This window comes from Columba livia, chromosome 2 (genome assembly GCF_036013475.1).
Source record: "Columba livia isolate bColLiv1 breed racing homer chromosome 2, bColLiv1.pat.W.v2, whole genome shotgun sequence".
NCBI lineage: Eukaryota > Metazoa > Chordata > Aves > Columbiformes > Columbidae > Columba > Columba livia.
Window position 1 is genome coordinate 31,754,414 of NC_088603.1, and position 25,202 is coordinate 31,779,615.

A 25,202-nucleotide genomic window follows, 5' to 3' on the forward strand; every position below is an offset into this window, starting at 1 on the left:
AGTTGTTGTGACTCAAATGCAGACCCGGCACTTGGCCTTGTTGAACCTCATACAGTTGGGCTTGGCCCATTGATCCAGCTGGTCCGGATCCCTCTGTAGAGCCTTCCTACCTCCCAGCAGATCAACGCTCCCACCCAACTTGGTGTGGTCTGCAAACTTACTGAGGGTACACTCGACCCCCTCATCCAGATTGTTGATAAAGAGATTAAACTCTCGCCTAGGCTTTTTGTTTACATCTCTGACACAGAAGCTAGTCAGGATATTCTACGTACCACTCCTCTTCTGTTTCCATTTTCAGTTGTTTCTCTGCCAGATCAGGAAAGGCAGAGCTTTTTAATTGTTCTTGCTACCTTCCTTATTTTGGCAGATACATTGCAAATACAGGAATGCTTTGTTAAGTTTGGATATTTCAGCCCTTGTACATTGTGGTTGTGTCACTTTGTACACTAACGTGACATGACACAACAAGATGCTTTGTGTTGAATACAAAAGATCTCTGAGATCCCTGTGCATTTCGCAGTATGTCAGAAACAGGTATTACAGAAATCAGTCTTAGCCTACCCTGATTAAAGGAAAAAGGCAGTCTACCTGGCTTCCTGATACTTTGACTCCTCAAAAGACACTGCTCCAGGGGAACACTTGACTTCTAGTAAGTGAAGTCTTCCCTCCACCCTCTTCCTCCCAGGCTTACAGGATCATACTTTGCATTTGCTTCTTTTTAATTTAAAAAGCTGAATAGAAACTTGAAACCACCTTAAGCAAAAATGAACAAGTCTGGTCTAAGGAATTTATCCTTTATTTGCTATCTTTGGAAAGGGTGGTTTTTCAATTAACACTTAAACTTTTCTGATTTCCCTTAGGGCTGATAAGAATTGAAGAGAAACATGCGTTTCCAAAGATCAGGAATTTAATTCTTATTAACTTAAAAAAACACAAAACAAAACAAGAAAAAAAAAAACACAAAAACAAATAACAACAACAACAAAACCTGGCTGGTTTTGTTCTAAGTAGGTTAGAATTAAAGTAAATCATGGGTTCTGCAATTTTACACCTCTTCCATGGGTTTTACTAGTTTTACTCTCAAATTAGAACATATCAGAACTAGGAGCACTGATACAACATTATGTTTTCCCCTTAACACACTTATATGGCCTTTTACTAAACATCCCAAGGAAACTCCTGGCTAAAATAAAGCCTCCTGCCTGTGAAATACTACACACATTACAAATACAATTCTTTCTCCCACTGTGGTTGTTTCCACTTGTCACTTGTCCACCTTGTGTCAGGCATGCATCATACAAATAACAGCTATAACTTTTATAAATGTATAACTTTTATAAAATTAATAAATTGAAGGGCACAAAAGAAGTGCTGGTACTTCATAAGAGTATGAGACAAGGAGCCATATATTCAAAGAATGACACAGGCATATGTAAGGAGGCCTGTATAATTCATCCTTTTCTCACTTCAGGACCATTCAATGCTAAATTAGAAAGTCCTACTACAAAGTGGAGGCATGAGAATACTTCACTGAAGTAAACAGCTGTTTTCCAAAGCTTCATATAACTAACAGAACTGAAACGTGCAACAGAAAACATTAAGCATTGTTACATACAGGAGTAGGTGCCTGTATATGCCAAAATGCCATTAAGTCTATTTATTTACTTATTATAGCTAAGTGCTCTACGTAATGACACACAAGTTAGGGTAGTGAGGTCTTTTAAGATCAAGACATCATATTAGCTCCACTGGCTGTTGTGGGCTCTCAATAGTTGCTTAATTTCAATATTGACTTTAAGTGTTTTTAGTCTGGCTTACTGATGTCCAATACAGGGGGAAGAGGTATCCCCAGTTAAATGCAAAACTCGTAACAATATAACAGAAACTGTACTAAAATGTTAAAATCAATATCACTATTCTGGAGAGGAAGAAGTCACTATTTCCTGAACAGTGGTCTTCTGATCCTGCTGCATTGGAGCAGTTATCATTCGAGGTAGAAGAATATTGAAAAGCTTTCACTCCCCTGTTGCACCTCCACTTACCTGCTATATCACAAAAAGGCAGAAACAAAGTACTCCCAATTCTTATTTCACCAGGAAACAACAATGGTTCTCAAACTGTTTGCACTCCCCCAATAAAAAAGTAAAAATACAGGACATTTGAATGTCTTTTTTTTCCTCTCAAGCAAATACACAGACACATAAAAAAAAGCTACTTCCACTACTTATAGATGTTAAAATTGATGCTAACTGAAAACATCTGAGATTATTTTTAAGGAAATATTTTCATAAATCTATAATATTGCTTCAGTATGGTTAAAAAAATATTCAACATTAATCATCAGAAGACCTGGCAGAATCCAGTACCTCACCAACATTTTTTGACTGTTCTTCCCATTTCAGGATTAAAAACAAACAAACAAACAAACCCCACTTTGCAGGCAGAAGTCCTTGGCTACCTTACAATAGCAAAGCAGAAAGATGAACTAATTTACCCGTAAGAATCAAGAAACATTGAATTGTGAGAGGAGGACTGTTGCAAAAAAACAAAGATTTAAAGTTAATACATCTTGCAAAAGGAGAAGTGACTAGTGGTAACAATGAATCCTTTTAAAAACAATATAACTCCTATCTTCTTGCAGAACTTAATTTTCTCACATAACACAAGCAAAAATTAGAAACACAATGGAAATTATTTCATAGCGTACTTCAGAGGTAATGGATGGAATACTTAAGCCCATTGCTGGGTAACTGACCATACAGACTCTAATTTGATGTCACTTCCAGACCACCTTTTTTGTTTCTTTGACAAAGTGGTTGTAATAAGGAAACCCAAAGCCAGAAAAATCACATTAAACAAATAAAAGTAATGGGCTTTAACCTCTGAAAAGTGCTATTAAAGTGGGCTTCAATATCAGATATACAAGTGATGAAGAATGTTTGTTTCAATGAGTTCTCAAAGTCATTACAAAAAAATGGAGTTCATGCAATTTTTGAGCAACAAAATGTACAAGGTTTCAACAGCGCGACTTTAGAGCTGAGAAGTTAACACTTATGATGTCAGAAATCTTGACATCATCACAGTTAAATCAGAAAGCAACATGTATCTGAACAAAAAAAATCTGTTTAGAATATGTATGTTCTAGGCAGCAGAGAAGAGGTAACAATGAAAACTAAATTGAGATCCAGAACACCAAAATGAGATGCCTCACAACCAAATGCATGCAAGCAACCTGGCTGAATGTCCTCAAAATCTGTGCTGGATTTTTGGCACCACACATAAAGGAAATTCACTGTAGCATACATACATTTTAAGATCATATTGTAAACCATCTTTGGCATTTGTTATTTCTCCTTCAACTCATTTTATGTACAAGGCATTTTTTTTTTTTTTTTTTCCCCAAATTATGACTATCATTTTTTTAATCAAGCCAGAATTGGAAAAAGTTTTCTAAGGGAACGACTCCTAATTTGATAAAGATCATACAGGAGTATTTTTACCTACTTTAATAGTGTTACTAGCTTATTCCTTTCTAGTTCTAAACACATTCAAAACAGCAATAAAAGGAGAAGCACTAGTCTGCTCTGTCCAGATTGGTACCAGACAAGAGGAGCAAAAAAGACTACAGATGGCAAACCTGCAAGGATCAGGGAACTGACCTTTGAATGAATGTTGCAACCTAGTGGTTAAGATACTCAGAGATCTCAGATTTGTGAAAAAGAACACATCTGGAAGTACACTCTCTAAATCTACCAATGATGCATTTAAATAGAGACAAACTTTAAAAGCAGTATTCCACATTACCCACAATATAACTGAAAGGCCTATGTTATTTGAAGCAATAATTCAAATGGACAGTTTCTTTCTAAGGAATGCATGTTTGACTGTTGTTTCCTTCCCCACACTGTTGTTGCATAAAGGTCACAACTGTATAAAATACACAGGAATGGGATCGTGATCCCATGCTGAGTCAGCCAAAATGAATTCCATTCCCAGACTTGTGAATGACTCGCAACATGAGTAACAAAATTATTTTTCTTTAATTTTTGTTCATCTGTAGAATGATACTTATCTACTTTACCAGGTTGTTGTAGGAACTAACTAATAACTAAAATATATTAATATTTAGAGATCATCACAAATTGCATCCATTCCTACAAAAATCTGTCCTACAGTAGCTTGACTAAGTTTTTCAGGACAGCAATTATCTATCTCTTTTGTATTTGTTTGTACACTTCCCAGAACAATAGGGTCTTAATCCTTGACTTGGACAGCTAGGCACCATTGAAACATAAATAATTAGCAAACAATACGAGTTGAGAGGTTTAGCAAAGTGTTATCCTTCGCAGAGCTCCAAGGCACAGAGCATTTACATGACCAGAATTTAGCCAATGTAAAGGGAACTGGGAACTAGGAACCATAGCCTCAGTTGCCTGCTAACAACTTCGGTGGCTTGCTCTTGAAAGAGCAGGGACATAAAAAAAAACGACTGATGGAATGCATATGCGAGAAGAGAACACTATTCAGAGGAGCACAGGGACTGAAAATATAGTTGCCTTTTGAGCAAGGCATTTAGAGCAAAAGCTTTTTTATGTATTTGCCAGTTCTACTGTATCTGCAAACGAACAGCAAACAGAGTAGGAGTTTGGGGTTTGTTTTGGTGTTTCTTTTTGAGAAAAAACATATAAACATGCACTTTGCCAAAGAGACACATCAGCAAGAAAGAAACAGCTGTATAATCAACAGTAGCTGTTGTCTCTTGAGATGTGTTCTATGCACATGTATACCCACTACATTCAAGCAAGAGTCTCACTTAAAAGTATCAACTGTGTGTTATCATACACACCAAGAACATCCTCCTGCTTCTTGTCAGAAGTAAGAAAGTTGGAGCTAGTCCAATCCCTTGAGTAACTCTTCATCTTGGACAGCCCTTCATTTTCAGCATCTACAAACAGCTTCAACTAAAAAGCATAAAGAGCAGAACAAGGAATTTGTGCCAACATTTTTAAGTAAAACAATTACTGAACAATTAAGCAACTGTTTCTTCTTCATTGCATGTCCACACATTTGTTCTGTTGTTGGTGACTTCTAGGCTACGCACTCTCTGAAGGTGGATATCAGTAATTTGGGCTTGTTTAGAAATGAAAGACTGATGGAAGTGAGACTGTCAGCATTACTGGAGTGAAAAATAATTCCTTCCAAGTGACAAATGAAGAAACGCACTACTTCCAGTCAGTCGAGAAGATACCTGGAGGACAGGCAATTTCCACAAGGTGATGAACGAAAAGGAAGTAGAATGCTGAGATGAAAGCCTGGAGTGTTTCCAGTAAACTGTGAATGCAGGCTGGGGCAAGAAAAGAGCAGTCTCCAAGAGGGATAAAGGCAAAAGAGTCATGGTTTAACACACAACCCACAATTTTTATTTTCTTAAACAAAGATGATGTTAAAGCAATATATTAAGAAAAAAATGGAGAATTACAAAAGATACTAATGAAATATTATTTTTAGCCACTAATCAAAGTACGTATAGTACACATGCAACATGAAACAAATTATACACTTATTTACCTACATGTATCAATTTAATGTTATCCCAGTATTTTAGAACAGCCTATATCCCATCATATTATTATATGTCATTATTACACTGTTTATGCAAAACTCTTTGATACTCTCTGTCAACAATACATACTTAATACATATGTAACTTTAAACATATGTAACTGCTCATTTAAGTAATCTATTTAATGGGCAATACAAATTAAAGCAAATCTGTCTTTCCAATAGTTTAGACCCCTCGTCCCCTCTTACATGTGGCAGTTCCTGAAAAACTTGAACAGGTTAGAATGATAAAGCATTTTCGTCAAAGGACTACAGAGAAGTAATACACATACAGTTGCATGCTATCTGAAATAGATGCTGAGTCTCTGTTTTTGAAAGAAGAGCAATAAAGTTTTGTTTTTCTTTTTTTTAACTAAAGTAAATGGAAGTCTTAGAAAGTCACAGAGTCTTACCTGTTGGTATGCTTCATAGATTATATCAAACAAGAAAGCCTGAGGCATTTCACTCGCTCTGTACTTGGCACGTTCCAACGAGTGGTCTAAACAGCCATCTGCAGCAGAGGCAATAACCGTAGAAACTAGAGGACGAATTGCTCCTGCTGCCTGCAGAACAAAACACAAAGAGAGGCCTAAATGTTATTAATATTAACGTATATCAGAGAGCTGCAGTCAAATAAAAGTAAGAGCTTTAAAATACATTTTCTACCTATTTATCTTTTATACATCTCATAATGCACAAGTCATACTACTTAGTCTGTATAAAACTTTTGACATGAACATAGCAACAGAAGACTGCATAAGTACACGCTGCAGGCCAATTTCCAAAAAAATAAATCTGAAGTCCTTCATAAACATCTACTACAAATACACGTACAAAGCTGAAACCTTTGTTTTTCAGACTTTCTTCTACATACATAGTAGATTGTTTCTGTGAGGGCAGTTCTAGGCCCATTCAGATATCAAATAGCAGGAGACATACCTGAGAAGTATTGACAACCCACAACACCCATTGCTTTAATAGATTTCAATTTGGCTAAACAGCTCACAAATAAGCAAAAAGTTTCAGAAAACTGAGCTTGTTCCTCTGTGTTGAATTCACCCTGTGAAATACTGAGCACCCACACTTACCAGTGAAATAACTGGGAATACAGTTTATACATCAGAAATCATTCAATATCTAGCAGCACCATGCCCCAGAATAGCTGTTTAAATGCTTATATTTCAGTTTTGGTTTTGCTTAGATTTGAAATCAATGAAACATATATCTTCGATCTTTTCATCAATATATAATAATAAATATCTATGGCATCTCTGAAACCGAATCATTTTAGTCATTTTGACACCAGAAAGCTACCCACACTTCATCAGTCACTTATCAGTTGTTCACATTAACTTTAGATGAAGCTAAAGGCAATTGGGACAAAAGTTGTCCATACAATAACGAAGAAGAGGATGCAATGGAAGAACATTGCTTATCACAGGGCAAAAAGCATGCCTTTTAACAATGCCAACCACTGAGAATAGCATCCTTACCCTATACTGTTTATTATCTATTTTTAAGAATAATAAAAAATAATAATTGATGCTGTTCCAAAACATTTGGAATTATCCAACATCTTAAATCAGTATACCTAATAAAACACTCCCAATAGTGGATTTTGACATTTTTCACTGCAGCCACAGATCATCATTGGAAGTCCAATGAAGGTTGACACAGAAAACAGGTCCCTTATCATGTAAAATAAAAGCACTGTTATTGTTGATTATCATCTACCTTCTGTTGGCAAATCCTGCCTTCATATATGTGAGTCTTGTCTATTCTCACAGGATTTCTAACCTCAGATAAGCATAGGGTGACAGAATGGCACACTAAAAGAGAGCCCAAAGTTTTTTTTTCCTCTTGGAACAGCAAGAATTAGTTGTCTTCCCTCCCCCTTTCACACTACTGAACAATAAAACAAAGAGGAATGCAGTGAGCCTTTTGAGCACTTTATGAGCTCTAAAATACAGCTTCTTAGTTCATTCTTTTACAGAATGAGGACAGAGATGTGAACCAATTTCTTATGCCCAAAGAGGACTGATATGGATGAACTACTGGGGCAGGGAGAAGAGAGAGAAAATGTTCAAAAGATTCATATGACAGAGAAATATCTGAACCACTTTCTCAACATCCAAAAAGCACTTTTTCTTTCTAATATATGGGAAGAGATATCTCTATAAAACACTATATGGAGCAAAACATTATCATCCAAAGGCAAAACATGGTACAGAAAGATGAGCAAGAACTATGAAATCACAGAACCGTCTGTAAAGGATCTTGAGAGGTCACCTAGTCCAAGTCTCTGTTCTAGGCAGGATCAATGTTACTCTTGTCACAGAAAAGAAAAACTGACAAAATTAAATACCACTGTAATTTTAGTAATAGGTCAGTATATTAAATGAGGAGTAAATTTAATAGACATACTTGGAGAAACAACTGTGCACAAGCAGAAGTCGAGAGACTACATAATCTGCAACTTGTCCCCACTCTAGTTCTGATGATCCAGGACATGGATTATTACCTCTATACCCCAGCTGCTGGGCATTTGGACTATGTTATTTTGCTCTGCTGTCATATTTTAATTGGTCACACACACACATTAAAAAAAAAAATATAAAACGAGAAGGTCATGGGAAAAAAAGACAGAGCAGCATGCTAGCCACAGCTTTTCTGTAATTAGTTAAGTCTTTTTTTGTTTTTTCCCTGAAACAGTTACCATTCCAGAAAACAAGTTAGCAAAAGACGCTTTCTTAGGCTGATCCAATATTTTATTACGGTTTTTAACAATCATGTCATGTCACATTTTAAGCAAAAAACAGGCCAAGAGAATACAATGTGACTTGCATAACCAAATCTCACAAGTGAAACACGCACTCTGAGGAACAAAAAACCAAACTGCAATTCTAAATAAAATTGAAGTACTTAAAATTATATTCTTAAAAGAGCTCTGAAACACATTGTTTTCTTGACATCTGGTTTATTGCACAATAAAAAATCATGAATGTCTGTATCTGTATCTTTGTGACAATACTGAACCACATCTCCTGCTCTGCTGAGGCCTAGCTCTTCCAGAAGATTCAGGAAGGCATAATTTCTAATAAATCCTAACATATCATGTTTTAAAACTGACAGTTAATGTCTCAAGTAATTGGAAGCTTCATGGCACCTAAAACCTAACAAACAGCTTTTTTCAAACAACTACAGCATTGCTTTACATTATCCCAGAATTGAGTCCAGTGCAGCAGGCTGGGAGTTTTTCACCTGCCATCTGTCCATTTCAATGAGAAATAGCAAGTTGGGCACAATGAGAGGTCTTCTGCAGCAAATCCACTCAAACTATAGCTGACACTGACTAAAAAAGTGAAGTTTAATACAAATAATAAGAATTATGGCTGACTTCTGACTATGTGAGGGAAATTCTAACTATGAATATAGTCACATGACAACTAGCAGTCATTGGATTCCAACAAAAGGACAACTCAGTCCAATTCCTAAAGCCAGGAAGTTTCTACTGCACAGAAAACTTTCATATGATGAACAGATGGGGGTCCAAAAGCCACGAATCCATGAGCAAGAGCAGGGCTGTCAAACTCATTTTTGCTGGGGGCCACACAAGCCTCACAGTTGCCTTCAAGGGGCCAAATAATTTTAGGATTGTGTAAATGTAGGGGTAGTTACATTTATACAGTCCTAAAATTACATTCAGCCCTTCAAAGGCAACTGCGAGGCTGATGTGGCCCCCAGCAAAAAATGAGTTTGACATTCCTGAGCTACAGCATACTTGCTAAGGTTCAGAACTGAGTTGAAACCTTAATGTCCTGAGAGAAGATATAGAAACTGGTTGGTTGTTTTGCTCAGTACCAGCGCACCTTTTTGCAGGACGCTTCTCTGTCCCGGTACACATGCACAGGCTCCCTCAATCAGATAATACGACACAACATAGGGCTGAGTTTACCACCTCAATCACACAAGAACTACATCAGTTCCTAAGGTGATGTTCAGACTGGGTGAAACTGGGATCAGTCAAAGGAAAATACTAGCATGTGTATGCCCTCCATTGTTTTCATATAGGACAAGAAAGCTGAGTCCCTTACACAGGAACCTTGCATCTGCAGCATAAGGGTGTCTCAAAAAGATGAACGCAATTTCAAAGCCCTTTTGCTTTGAAATTGCATCCCTCTTTTTGGAACACCCCGTACTTCAGGTGCATTCTCTAGCTGGCATATGCCAACAGAGCTGCCAAACCCAAGCCAGCTTACATGGACAACACCACGTGTGCTTCTGTGTCCAAAATCAGCTCACTAGTATCTTCCTTCATAGTGTAAAAATAATATTCAGCATGTAAGAACAGAACTGAGCTGTGAAATTTGTTCTCGTATACAGGCAAAAGAGCAGCACAGTTTAAGACGTATGGTTTGTTCTGTGATGTTTCCTTCTGGTTAGCGCAAGCATCTACCCAACTCAGCACAAAGGCTTTTCTGAACTCCACTCCTAACAGTCTTGCAACGAACTGAACAGGGAATTTAGGTGCTTAAGGCAATGCTACAGACTACATTTTTTAGTTCAGAAACTTAAACATTAGGGCACAATATGGCAAATAATACAATAAGGTAGTACTGTATCTAAAGGGGATTTTGTCCCTGGCAACTCTGGAGTCTAAGTGAGGAACACAATCATCCAGCTAGTCTGCATCTATTCAGTTACAACACAAAATATTTTATCCTTTGCAAGGAATTTTCTTGTTGTTTTTCTGGTTATAAATCAGTAACAAAGACCTATTTCCATACTAGTATAGAGAATGTATACTGAGTCTCAAGTATTTGAATTTTATTTGTTCTAATTAGGGAAGCTTTGACTTGCTATTTATGTCAGGAATGTACAGGTTTTTGGCCTAGCTCTCAGGCAAGAGGTTCAGACACAAATTTAAAAAATTAATAAAACAAAGGAAATCTGTCCTCTTTCAAAGTTTATGCACTTGTTAATGTCACTATAGTTTTACAGATCTTTCTTACGCTTGGAATTAGCCCACACAAAATCCAAATCCTGTGAGCCTAAACCAAGTGTCTGAATCTTATACTGACATTTCCCTACCCAGAGTACACATCTTCCAATTTCTAATCATTTTGAGCCAGATCTCGAGTAGATTTGCTTTCAAAACCATACACAAAATGCATCATACACCCTTCCTGAATGTGAAGTGGACAGATAATAGATAGTTACACTGAATTCCTTCAAATGTCGACTTTACAGCTGTCAAGCCACTCCACTTCATAGACAGTCAAGCATTAGCTTCAGTGAACCTGCAACGTCCAGGAAATACATACACTTCTTTCTCCTGTTTTTTCATTCTTTGTTAAATAAATTAGTTACAGTATCAAAAGATCTGTGGGCCAGCTCTTATGCTTTCATAGCATACCAGACATTGAAACAAACACTGCTAACTGGTTAGTTTTGGTTTTGCAGACAAAATATTGGAACAAAACCCATTCTTTTAATCTATCATTTTCTTCAAACAATCCTAAAATGTCCTGAGAACGCAGAATTCCAACCATTTTAATGGAAGTGACAGACTGGTATCACTCAGAAGCAAGCGCATCCATCCATCCGCTGAAAACTGAACGAGTCTCTCGATGCTTTCGGAAACAACAGGTTTCTTTTATAACACATTTTAAACAGCACAAATAAAAAATGTTTACTAACAGGTTCTCAGTTTTGTATTCAGGTTTTCTTTGCACAACTGCATAGATCAGAGCATATATTCAAGATTTAAAGATTCAATGGCAACTGAAAAAAAGGTAGAGAATGAAGTCCACCATGCAGGTCAGTTTAACAGGTTATCATAAGCCTTTACAAAAGATTCAAGATGTACTTATCCACCTTTCCACTAAACAGTAACACTGTATCATACGTTTATTCTGACAAGAAATTGTTTAGATGCATGTATTGAGTGAACACATAACCAGGGTGTGGTCTAAGATCAGACAACACAGTCAGTTAGTTCAAGCAGTATTGATGACACCTTTTATTACAAAATGAAGTATGAATGTTTAGGCCACAGAAGCCTACACACTATATAGTAACCTGGCTAACATAATGCAGTACAGCTTATTTTACTGGAAGTTCATAAAATCCTTGTCTTATTAAAACAAACAAACACACAAAAAAAAACCCCACACAGAACCCATTAAAATTTCAGAAAGGACTGGGGGCAGGGGGAGATGGAGCTCCTATCACAAGCAAGAAATTATCTGCGCTAAAAATGGCCCTAACACTCCGCATCTAAAATACAACTTACCAAGAACAGGTTACCAAAGAGCCAGAAGCTTCAAAAAACCAACACACCCACATCTCTGATCTAGCCATTTTTGGCAGCCAGAGTTGAAACAGAACAAAGATAGATAGCTGCAAAGCTCAACAAGTTGAATGATATGGACTAGAAAGAGAATTAAAAAAAGCAATGGCACAAAATCCTTACAAAAAATTCCACAACTACAATTCCTTTTGTTTTACAACAGTGTGGTAAGAACCTCAGACAACCACAGATCCTCCAGGCCAGCATACTGAAGGAAAAAAAAGAAAAAAGTATTCTATGTCTGTCATGCCCCTGTCCCCAGCAGGCCCCAAGTACTAATGCGGAACCACAATGTTCACTTACATAGCCAACTTGCAACCCTGAACTTCGAGTAGGAATCACAGCCTAAAACTCTACAGTCTAGTCCTAAATGAGCAGACTCTCCCATCCCTCTGGCATGACTCCCTTCTACTTCATTATTACACCAGCAATACCTTTCTTCTCCCTTTAGAGCCTCTGTTTCTCCTGAAATTCATTTTCCCTATGCCTTCTATCTTCTCAGGCATCTAGTAGCGTTAAGTAAAAGCACATTTTATATTTCAGTCATCCTAATTGCATTAGACTCAATGTTTTAAAATTACTTAGGAGCAAGCCTGATACTAAACACATGCAAACATAACTTACAAGTGCTATCTTTAAAAGCCTTTGCCTATTCTCATGTATTTTCATATTTTCTCAATATTTGTATTCATTAATTTTTATTCTTTAATCAGAGTCGTTTTGAACTCTAAGAAGCAAAATAGTACTGAACCAAGACTCCCAAATAATTTAGTCACCCTGTCTTAGAAAAAATAAACTTGTCTTACATATATACACTGGAAATAGAAGTATATTAGAAATACACTTTCATCCCTTCAAAGCAGCTGACTTCTTTGAAACTGTATGCTGGAGATTGTGGGGCTAATCACACTTAGTAGGACAAATATGTTTTGGAATTCCATTAAAGTCAATTTTGTAGAGGTGAATTTGGTAAATATACAAACAATTTTATCTTGCTTTTTCATGAAGACAAGGATTGCTTTAGGATACTGTTCAACTACATAACAATAACAATCGATGTTAATTTAGATAAGCTAGGTATCTAACAGTTTACAAATATGTCCCGGAATGTTTTCTATTAGGTTATTATTCATATGTTATGAAACACTATAATCTCCTAAGGATTTCGGTCTAAGTTAGGTCTGGCTATGAACCAGCAAAAGAAGCTCAGAATAACTATAATTAATATCTTCTCATTTTATTCCATCAAACTGTTTCCACATGTTACTACAGGGAAAGTATTCTTTTTACACAGATCAAACTACTTGCCATGAAGGGCATTCACAGCCATCTACAGTGTGAAAAAATACAGAAATAAACACAGGATCTGTGGTGCATGAAACAGGTAGAAACATGTATTTCTATTCAGACATCTGCACTCAAGCTAATTGCATCTATAGTAATCAACATGCTTCAGCCACCCTCAGTAATTACCATTTAAGTTAGAAGGAACTGTCTCTCCTGAAAGATTTCTTATTTCAAATTTATCAAACAAGCTTCAAAGCAAAATTTAAAAACTTAATTATAAGATTAAAATACTTCATGTATTTAAGAGGACATTCTTGTCAAATCTTTCATATTGTAAATCTGAAGGGGAGAATATCTAATAAAACAAAGTCATGTAACTATCTTTGTAAAATCAAGCAACGAGAGAATTTTTTCCTATGCACAGTCAAGGTATCACATTGAAATATCATATCTTTTTATATATATATTTCTTTTTTCCTTTTCTGCATTTTGTATCCAGCTGTTGTCTAGGGCTACATTTTATCTTCTCTATAATCAAAAGTTGTAATCTATTAGAAGTTGTATGATTCTGCTGCAGAGATGGAAGACTTGAAGTGTTTCCTCCTCCAACCTACAGAAATCCTGGCAAAACAATTCTATTTGGATGCAAAAGATCTGGGCATAGACAAAGTAAAGACACAAACTACAAGCTACCACTCCTGTACAGAAGTACAGCTGATAACTACAATTTGGCTAAAAGTGCAAAGTTTTCTGAACTTAGGTGCGAAGACATATCCAAGCCCAAACTAGCCAGACTTCCAAACTGAACTGATTCAAGCCTGCACATAGTCCACGGTGTTCCTAACCTCATTCTGCAGCCCAAACCCACCTCCTCGCTGTGCAGCAAGGCAAGGCAGCAGTCTGGACGCATGGGTTCAACTCAACTCTGTCATCACCTGTCCCCATAACTCCTGTTAACATCATGTCCAAAAGACCCCCCAAATCAACACCTCAGCTGCACGCTTCTCTAAGGAGCAGAGATGGCACACAGTCAGGACTACAGGACAAGCAGGATGACTCAGTACTCTCATTACCATGCAGTAACACAAATCGGAGTCCAGAGCACATCACACTTTCACCCACACTCACACCCAGACTCTACCATGCAGCACAGACACCCTCTGTGTGGCAGTGCTGTGGTGAGGACAGGATTCCTCCTACCTATTTCCTCTACCAATAAACAAATACAATCCGCAACCTGGGCTGTGTATCCATTGGAGATTAAGGGTGAAGAAAAAAAGGTTCCCTGCTTCATGCTAGGTATTTTCCTTAAAAAAAAAAAAAATAATAATTCTTAAATTACCTTATTTTTATTTTTGTTGGGGAAAAAAAAATTAAAATTCATAGTCATTATGGGCACACCACCTTTGATTCTCATTAGAGAGGCACCCACCTAAATTTCTCCTATGTAGGCAGTATCACCAACCAGTCCAATTCCAGCTTTCTTGACATATTCATACTGGCAGCTTTTAATTGCCTAAGGACAGCACTTGTTGAATGTTAAACGAGCCTGGCGTAACACAGATTTTAAACCTAGGCTTCATCCAGACAAAAAGAAGGTTAATTAGAACAGATGTAAGGAGTTTTAAACACTAAGAAAAAAGGCTTGTATGCTGAACTTCACCTAATTTCCTTAAAGTCTGTTTACCCAGCTGGCTAGGAGCAAGTCGAACCCACTAAAATTGGGCACATGTTAATCTTAAACCAACACCAGGAAGGAAGAAGTTATAATTGTGTTTATTCCTAGCTGCAAAAGAGGGGATGTTTAATCAGAAATTTAATATATGCTTTGATCCAATGTTAATGAGCTGACACTATGTTGTACATTGAACTGACTTCAAAGACACGCTATGCCTTAAACAAATGTAATGTATATTTATGACACTGTTTAAGAAAAAGAAAACATTTCTTCTAATGAGGTCACCTTTATCAGAACATACTATCTGAGTAACTGGGGATAGTACGTGTACATCGAGACATGTTAGAGCTCCAATTAGCTATAGCAAACTAAAGAAGATTACTGATAACAGGAACTGGTGCTCAAAAATTAAGACTGCACGTGTTCTTTTTTACTTTACATAATTTCAATTCTTTTGTATTTAAAGCATTTACCTCCAGAGTGTCAGTAAATAGTGCATTGATCTTACTGACAGCATGCAAAATTCTAAATGTTATTATATAGTAATAGTAAGATTTCTCAAAGAAAAATCAAAAAGTTTCCCCTCAAAAAGACAGGACAATAAGAATATGCAACTGAAAACATATATACGAGGTGGAGGATGAAAGCAGAACTAGGCATATCACAGGCTGTGGTCTTTCAACATACAGCACTGAAAACAAGCTCAGTAACATACTGAAAGTGGAAAAGAAACAAAACTGAGAACATATACATGCACTTAAAAAAGCAGAGAGCGGTACTACAAACTAGGATACAATTAATTTATGTGAACGTTTCATATTAAAATTGGGGCTTTTTTAAAAAAGCAGATTAAAAATACGTCTTAGGAATATGTCATTTATGCTGCTATAGTATTAATACTGCCATGTATCAGATGAACTATTTTTAATACAATAAGGAATAAAATCACAAAAGTTAGCAGGATTAAAACAATAAATACATTTGTAATGGTGTCATACAAGTTATATAGCATTTTTCTAGTGCATTCCTTATTTGTGCATTCCATGTGAGAAATTCAAGAATGGTCACAGAAGTTTATGCTTTCCATAAATACAATAGTACTGGATATTCAATAAAATACATTTTGTCATATCATTAGCAAAATAAAGTCTTATTACCTCAGTCAACATATTCAGCTTATTTTTGTCACAGTGATAATTGGTAACATTTAACAACATGTTCTCATTCATTAAGGTTTTCTTCTCTTCTTGATGGATTTCTTAAAGTACTTCAAAGTTTGTATAAAGTTTACATACTGCTACCAAAGATCCATACCAAGTACATGATTCAGACCACACATAGCATCCTCCACCTAAAGAGGAGCACATGCTGGTATAGCACTTCAAGACTTTCTTACGATGTATTTAATCTTTTCAGTTGTCAGCAATACTTGTATAAGTTGTATACTATACACAACTATGATGGACTCCATAACATGTAAAATTCAATCTAAGCAATTTATACATTCCAAAGGAAAACATGTGGCTATTATGCTACCAATAGTTCTCAATACTTTTAGAACTATTTTAAAGTTTACTTACAACTTTAAATTTTGGCATTCATTCAACATGACAATAAGGTGAGCTACCAGCACTTCCTTTTTTAACTTGTGCTGTACTGAAAACCTAGATAGCAAAAACTATACACAATATTTTCTATAAAAATTAATCACAAACCCAATAATTTTTCCCTCTAAAATTAAAAATAATATTTATTTTACTCTGCATAATATTATCTTGCATTAACAAGTAACGAAACACATCTTACAGTCAGCAAGCCGTCTTTCAGACCCTAATTACTGATTTAGATTGCAACAAGCTGTCAGTTAGAGTGCACTGTGCCACAAAGAATTTTGCATGTTACAGTGAGTCAATATAAAGAGTTAACATTTGCACTCAGCGGAGAAGAAATCTTGAAGCTACAGCCATAAGAGTTACACTTACAGTTAAGAAATTATGTTTTCCCTCCAGAAAGTCTACATCATTACAAAACCAGCAATCCCATCATGTGACAGCTACTGATCTACTGTACATCACTGAGCACATGGTTTGCATCATATTATGAAGACAGAAAAAAAAAAAATCTTGAGGTGTTGTAGGAGGACTCTTGCACAATTTGATCAACCAAATGCAAAACTGCAATGTTTAATTAATAACTCTTTCCCACACACACAGTCCTGAGCAACCAAAACCACGGGCGCTACCATTTGTGGTCACACAGTTCCCGCAGCAACTCTGTGCCTGCTTATCAAATGTCTTTCCCTTCTGAATTTGCTCTTCTGCTTCTCTCTGAACTGCTTGTGTCCTCTTCTTGCAGGAAACCTTGCACCCAAGCTTCTTTCTCATACAGCCCATTAAATTCAAAATTTCAAATGACCTCTTTATACAAGTTTCAATTTAAGACCCTTTCTCTTATCAAGGGCCTTGTAAAATGGATCATTATACCTTAGTATGCCAGTTAGGCTCAAGTAGTGACTTGAATACATGTATGTATGAATTCGATACCTCATGAATTCTCTTCTACATGTTCCAATGCTGCTCAAGGCAGTTTTAGTTCTGTCTGTACCACAACCCACTTATCTTCTTGGAAGCAGAACGATAAGCACAGAACCAGTCCAGCAAACTATTACAGCACATGAAACAGGCCAGGCTGGCTTTCAGAAGCTTCACCCAACTTGCAGGGCTGGTGTCATCCTTGCCACAACCACTCGGATCACAAACTCAGCCAAAACGCAGCTGGGGGCATTTCTGGATGAAATCTCAGATTTCTTTTCAGTGCAGTATTTTCTGAAAAAGGCAAAAACTCAGGGAGGTGTGCATGCCTAATCTTTAGCCAGCAAGATATGGCTAAGAATCTCTTGCAGATCTTGCCATGTAGAAGTGGCAATGATCCAAGGCCCTTATTCAGCCCCTCACACATGCTGGACAAGCTGAGATTTCCCTTATTTTAAGAACTACTCTGTACTCCTTTGATCTACTGCAGGAAGAAGAAATCAGAGTGAATAAATAGACACAATTTGCTAAAGGCTGTTTCATTTTCCAAAGTCATACTGTTTTCACAGATGAAGATTTTAATTAGACTCAAATCAACAGCAGTGTCATGTGCAGTTTCGCTAAATTTAAAGGAGGTACATTTTATAGACATTACACAAAAATTACCTCAGCAACTACTTAAGCATAAGAAGCTGTGCTCAAAACTTATTTCCATTATAACCTCATCCTATGTAAAAAGAAAAAAAAAAAAGAGAAGGGAAAAAAAAAGGTAAAAATTACTCTATGTGTAGACTTCCAGAAGCTAAAAAATATGGGTTAAGTCACCTCTTTTAAAAAGGATTAAATACTAGTTGTAGTAGGCACAGCTGGCTGTTCATACAACACACAAATACCACAAAGAAGAAAGGAACATTATAATTTAAGTTTCTGTCTATGAATGCAATGAATCATCTAAATCACTTAAATTGAGACTGGGAAATCACAAGAGTTGTGTCCCCCCCTTACCAGTGCTCACCCACCACCAAAGACTACATCTTGCTAGGACAAAGACTTCAAGCATTTGCTGACAATACATTAGTACTCCATTCGACACAGAAAACATCTAGCAACTTAGTTGAGAAGGTTATAACTTTCTATGGGACCAATAACGCCACGAGCTATGGAAACATCAGTATGTTTCCTATAACTACCCATTACTACAGAGCTGAAAAAGGAATAATGCATTGTATAACTATTTTCTGTGCACCAGCAAAACCACACTCGATTTCTTCACACATCCAGAAGAGTTACAGGACTATACTGAACAGACTCTGATCTTCACAATAATTTAGGTCTGTTGTTTTCGTCTAAAATTGTTATGCAACACCCCTACAATTAATTAACACGTATTTTTACATTGACATAAGTCAGAGTCTCCTAAACTACAGAACTCATTCCATCAGTGGAATAAAAATCATGTCAAGATGGTAACATGTCATCAGTTCTTGATTCTGCTTTTGCACAAGCGTCTGACAGGACAACGGGAGCCCCTCAAACTATCAAGCATACAATGAAAGCAGAACCCCCAAGAACACAGCCACAGGATGACTTCAGATGACCCAGTGTATAAATATGAATAAAAATGGTCTGCTACTGATGCAACCTTTACTGTTGGTTAAAAGGAGCTTTTAACTGCAACAAAGAGGACCAAGATCATGTGTGAAATATTACATATATAGCAAAAACAGAGGAGATAAGAAAACATAAAGAGGTAATTGCTTCTAAGATAAAAAGAACAAAGGATGGACAGAGCAATCAGAACTGCTCCAGCATGGCCTTCCCCATCCAGTTGTAACACACTAGATCATCTTATTTATCCACCCAAGTCCTCCCTCGCCCTCAGTTGGTTTGCCACCAACTATATTTTTCTAATGCAACTCAACAATCATAATACATAAAGCATTTATTTTGCTGGCTAACTGGGTGAAAGAACAACATGTGTATGGGTGTGTGTTTTCTGTGCGCAGTAAGAGTGATAACCGCAGCACTGAGAGTAAACTCAACATCAGGAACAGACTGAGCATAATATGTAGTTCTTGCTGTGCATGGGTATTGACTGATTCAGGCTATGAAGATGATGAGGGGGCCTAGAGCACCTTTCTTACGAGGAGAGACTGAGAGAGCTGGGTCTGTTCAGCCTGGAGAAGAGAAGGCTGAGAGGGGATCTCATCAATGTTTATAAACATCTCAAGGGCAGATGCCAAGAGGATGGGACCAGACTCCTTTCAGTGATGCCCAGCGATGGGATGAGGGGCAACAGGCACAGACTGAAGCATAGAAGGTTCCGTCTGAATGTGAGGAAAAAATTATTTACTTTGAGGGTGACAGAGCACTGGAACAGGCTGCCCAGAGAGGTTGTGGAGTCTCCTTCTCTGGAGACATTCAAACCCACCTGGACACATTCCTGTGTGATCTGCTCTGGAAGAACCTGCTTCAGCAGGTGGGTTGGACTACATGATCTCCAGAGGTCCCTTCCAACCCCAAGCATTCTGTGATTCATGGGAATAAGAGTCCTTGAGACTGAGTAGCACTTACATCTGTATTGCTATGTATGCTGACAATTAAGTAACGGTGCTAGAAAACTTTCAGAAACCAGCTTTTATAAATGCCATTTTGATTCTGTCTTTTCAAATAAATAAACTATACTTTCAAATATAGTTTAACTACAGAAAAGGAGTCTCTGACTGTAGGCACCTTTTTTTAAAAACTCTCAATAGCAGAACTGAGAAGTTCCCTCCCCCACCTTCCTGATTGCTTTTCTTGTAAGCATTTTTCTTTTTAGTTATGTTCTTTAAAACATAATGTTGGCAATGAGATATTGCTAGAGGCTCTGGACTGTTGCCTTCTGAAGCTTCCACTTTTCCCAATTTTTACAAGCAATAAAGAATTTTTTTCTAGAAACATGTAATTTTAAATACAACATTACCCCAAAAACATACATGGAAGTTAATTGGTTACAAAGTAATATTTTCACATAATCAAGGGATTGTTTGGCAGATTTAAGGCATAATTTATTAGCTCTGGATAAGGTGCGCATTTTGATTCCTACAGGCAAATAACAAACTGATTAGTAAGTATAATAAAGCAGTTTATTTGTCTGACAATTGGCAGATAGAGTTGCAATCACTTATTTGATCAATTGCCATTTTAAAGAACATTAAAGCTTCTCATAATTATGCTATCTATATGGTATGCAGATGAACAACAGTATGGCATTATCCCTATTACACTAGGGATTTAATATGATGTTTCTGCCAAGTTTTGTACCTTTCTACATAATGCAAAAGGAAGTAATTACTTTCTTTACTGAAAGATTGAAGAATTTACTCCCTTTTAGATATGCAAAGAATTTGACTATAGGAAGAACTAAAGATGATAGCTTCTCTCAATCTATTTTTCTGGTATTCAAAACCACACATGTCAGTCTTGAGAAAGGGTCTTGGCTCTCCAGTCATTCAGTTCTTCAGAATTCTGTACTTGTCAAGCGAAAACAGCCACCTCTATCTGGCAGGAAGCTTTTCCTATTTGTTACATAAAGTGACATTCTCCTCATGTTCCCTTAATCCAAATACTTCATCAGGTAATGTCAATAGCTAACAGCTTTCGGAGTCCACTTCTCTGATGGCCCAGCCTCACTGAATTCAGTTCATCTAAGGCAGCACATGAAGCCAACAGATACCACACACATTGAAGACAGGTATTATACAATGGAAAAGACTATGACAGATGTATAAGATTACCTTTCTGAGATCAAATGATACTTCAGTGATTTAGGTAAGGAAGTATTTATCAGTCAGTAGTTCAGATGAACTAAAGTACACTGCCTTGAGAAGGTCAATGGAGACTACCTTGATTCCCTACTGTTTTACTGAAAATGTCTTACACTAAATTAAAAAGAAAACCCGGAAAAACATGTTACATTAAAATTACACAAGTTTCAAGAAAAAGTGAACATGTTAAACTTAAGGTATATCATACCTCATTTGTCTTTAACATGCAAAGACAACTAAGCACAAACACATTCAGAAAACAGTTATTCTTATTTCAACTCAACAGCAGTACAATTTAACCCCATTCTTCTACTACTCTCAAATAGTCTCACTTAAACAGATTTACAAAGGGGATCTATTTTAAAGTCTTTGGCAGAGAATCAATTCTGGAAAGCTATTTTGTGCTATATGAGAAAGGCCAAAAACGTTAAAATTCTAATGGAATGTAAGTGTTAATTACTGGAAACTATGTTCTGTATCACTGAAAACAAGAGAGCACAGTTTCTATTTTATTGTCCTTTCTCATTAAGCCAATCTACAAAAGTACAGGCCTACAAGTAAAGAAGCCAAATATATATTTAGATTTTTAACTTAATTTTCTGAGACGTTACATCATTTAATTTTCACAATAAATATTTTAACAAGTCGTATGTTCCCCTTCGACATTGAGATTTAAAATAAAGGTGGAGGAGCACTAAGGAAATACCACAATTCATACTTTGGACTCTTTATTCCACTGTCAATGTTGCAAATCACTTGTCAATTAGCTTATCTTTTACCCCAATTCCTGAAAAACACATTCAGTGGTAATTTTCCTAGCTTTCTAACACCCCAAAAAATGTGCTGTCACTAATGACTTCTACCTCAAATCATCTCCTTGAAGAAGAGAAGCTTTCTACTGTCTTATTAATGGAGAACTGAAGTACAAGGTAAAGACGGCAAATTGTACAGACAAGCCTGCGAATAAGTGGTGATTTCTTACATCTCTCTCCTAGTCAGCCACTTTTTCCACCAGTTCCTCTTGTTGCTAGTGCATGCCATAAATAACTCTTAATAACTGTACTTCCATAATACTTCTTCCAACTCTTCCCCCTCACATATCACTCACTTTCTCAGAAATCTGTCTAGTTTCTAGGAATATTCCCAGTCCTCAAACGGAGATATGAACAAGGAGAATCTCTAACCTATAGCTGGAGGCTTCTTACTTCGCCTTTTTCCCCAGAAGTTTGCTATGCTTACAGATTCTAGAAAAAATTACCCTTAATACAGATAGCTCTCTTGCCATTTATTCAGGATTTGCATAAAAGTTTGAGATGAAAACACATGAAGTTTGCAAGTCAACCACTGCAGTGGTCTCTTAGGCTACTATTAATAATCACTAACTGAACTACTCTAGTATTAGGTTAGAATTCTGTATGGAAAAATAGGTAAACTACCTTTATGTAATTTAGCTTTCAGTTAACAAATTGCTGGTTAATTAAATCTGTTACTGACACACTCTGTGGTGATAATTATTCCCCACAGCAAACAATGCCTGTGACACTTAAAAATGTCTCCCTCCCCCATCTGACCTCTCCACCTAACAGGGATTCTCAATCTGTTCTGCTTACAAATTAGCATAATACAATTGCTATAAAAAAAACCTTATTTATCAATCATATAAAGAACACTGCAGAGTTCCATTGCTATATAGTACATACCCCATGTTCTTTAGCAGCCATAACCACTTTTGAAAGAATATCTTCTTCAACAAATGGCCTCACAGCATCATGGATAATCACTACTTCTGGCTTCTGGAGCAGATGGTTGGAAAATTCATTCTCTGTAAATACTTTCAGTCCATTGAATATTGACCGGTGACGAGTTACTCCACCTTTTACTACCGTAACTCTTTTGTGTCCGTATTTTTCAATGATAGACTTCATTGTTTCAATCTTTTCAGGAGACACCACCACAATAATGTCAGATATCCAACTTATCCTAGAAGAAATAGTACAAAAACAGAGAAAGTAGACATGAATGACTAAATAAAAGTACAGATCTCCATGAAACAAAGAAATTCATATCAAAAGAAATTCAAGATGGCTACACAAAGCATATCTCAAAATACTCAAAGTCCATTTTTGTGTGTGTATAAGCACTCCACCCCTAAAGGGAGGGCTACATTAGAGGATCTCTACCAATACATGGACGTCAACTGAAGTAACTGGAATTCCAGGAAGAAACTTGCTTCCAACAACCAGTTTGCAGAGAGAAGAGGTTAAAAAAAAAAGCGCACCTTCTGATAACCCTTCCAAAAGCCTTCAAAACAGTCTCATTCCTAGCTTCAAACATAATTTCTAAATCCATCAGCTATACTTTGTTATTTTTGGCTTTCTCTAAACTCAGTCTCCAATAAACTGGTAAATCCTGAGACCTGGAGTACTCCATGTTCTACTGTGCAGGTACACTGCATCCAAGTGAATAAGAGGATCACAAAAAACTCTGAAACAAAGATCACCATCAAGACAGGCATGAGTAGTAATTGACAGATTGCTAATGAATCAAAATTGTGATACTTGAATATTGACAGAAAACATTAGACAGGTAGTCTGGAAAAAAAACAAAAACACAACACACAAAGGTTTCTGCTCTAGAAAGCTAGCAAAATGTAACACAGCTATGCTAGGCAAAATTACAGCAATATGAAAAGAATATTTTTAGAGAACTCCAAGCTTGTACTGTTGGTATCAGCCTAGCTCTACAACAGGGGTGGTGTGGGGGGAGAATGACCCGCAACTCACAAGATTGAAACCAGCCATAACGGAAGTCAAGCTGAGGTCATACTTGTGTCAAAGGGCCTAGGAATACACATTATAGTCACATGTGACATACTGTACTTGAAAATAACAGAAATGCTATAATTCAAATCCAGCTATTTCAGTGTCTTATGTCCTAAATGCTACGTGGAGTGCATTAAAAAGGATTTTTAATAATTTTATTTCCTTCCTCTGTCTGCACAGATGACAGGAGGGTTTTTAGTATAACATACAATAAACTCATCAGATGAGGAATGATTACAAAACCAATTTACTATAATAAAACTCCTTGTGTAGCCTATAGATCCAAATACAAAGGGAAACTAATATGGTATGTATATTCTTCCAACTAAAACTAGTAAAGCTATTGAAACTAATTTTGCAGACACAACACAAAGGCACTAAATACTTTCAGTTGGAAAATTAAGAGTAAGAAATTTACAGTTCAGAAAAAGACAGACTTAAGCTATTGGTTTCTGCAGTAACACATGAGAAGGCATCGGCTAGGATTCCTTACTCCAAAAGGGAAGTTATCTGTCATACAAACCACTCCACTAGAACAATGTGAAACAGAGCATCATCCACCTTCTACATGTTTTTGTAATTAATACAACTCCATGGTAGATTATTTCAATGCATGTTAAAATGACTATTAAAACTAAAATAAATTGAAGTGCTATTAGAATTCTTCAAAAGAAAAATATTATGTTCATTTTATTATTAACAAAGGCAGAAAAGAGAGCCAAACCAACATATTCTCAGCATTTTTGAAGTATTGAAGTTGTTCAAATGTAAAATCTGAAGTCATATGGTTTCAAGTTTCATTTCATCTTGTCACTCACCACACATTTAACGAAAGGTTTTCAAATCTCTCCAATGAGTCCTGGCATAGTCTTACGTTTAGCCATCAGGCTTAGCACCTCTGCAGGACTTTAACTCGGAACTAGGACAAACTAATCAGATTCATCTCAGTTCTTTTGAATATTGAGAGTCTGTGGCTTAAAAAGCAAAGTTCAAGAGCTATTTCACACTAAAAAAGAACTATGCACTTCTATTTGCAGATAGGCTATCGCCTTGCACAGTTCCCAGTAACAGGGGATAGTCTGCACATCCACCAGTGACTGTGTAAAAACACTGACATTTTCC

At 36.6% G+C, this 25,202-nt stretch overlaps 1 protein-coding gene across 5 annotated transcripts in view; it reads right to left on the reverse strand.

Moving 5' to 3' along the window:
* The window catches only part of CRPPA (CDP-L-ribitol pyrophosphorylase A), a 117,491-nt gene that overhangs the window by 86,500 nt on the left and 5,789 nt on the right, over nt 1-25,202 (reverse strand). For all 5 annotated transcript variants that reach the window (XR_010470056.1, XR_010470057.1, XM_065051215.1 and 2 more), the window contains exons 2-3: nt 22,959-23,238; nt 6,015-6,164 (exon numbers count right to left, since the gene is read on the reverse strand). Coding sequence is in view for 3 of the 5 variants with exons in the window: in XM_065051215.1 (XP_064907287.1) it covers nt 6,015-6,164; nt 22,959-23,238 (430 nt within the window). In the remaining 2 variants the exon portion in view is untranslated. The remainder of the gene's footprint in view (nt 1-6,014; nt 6,165-22,958; nt 23,239-25,202) is intronic.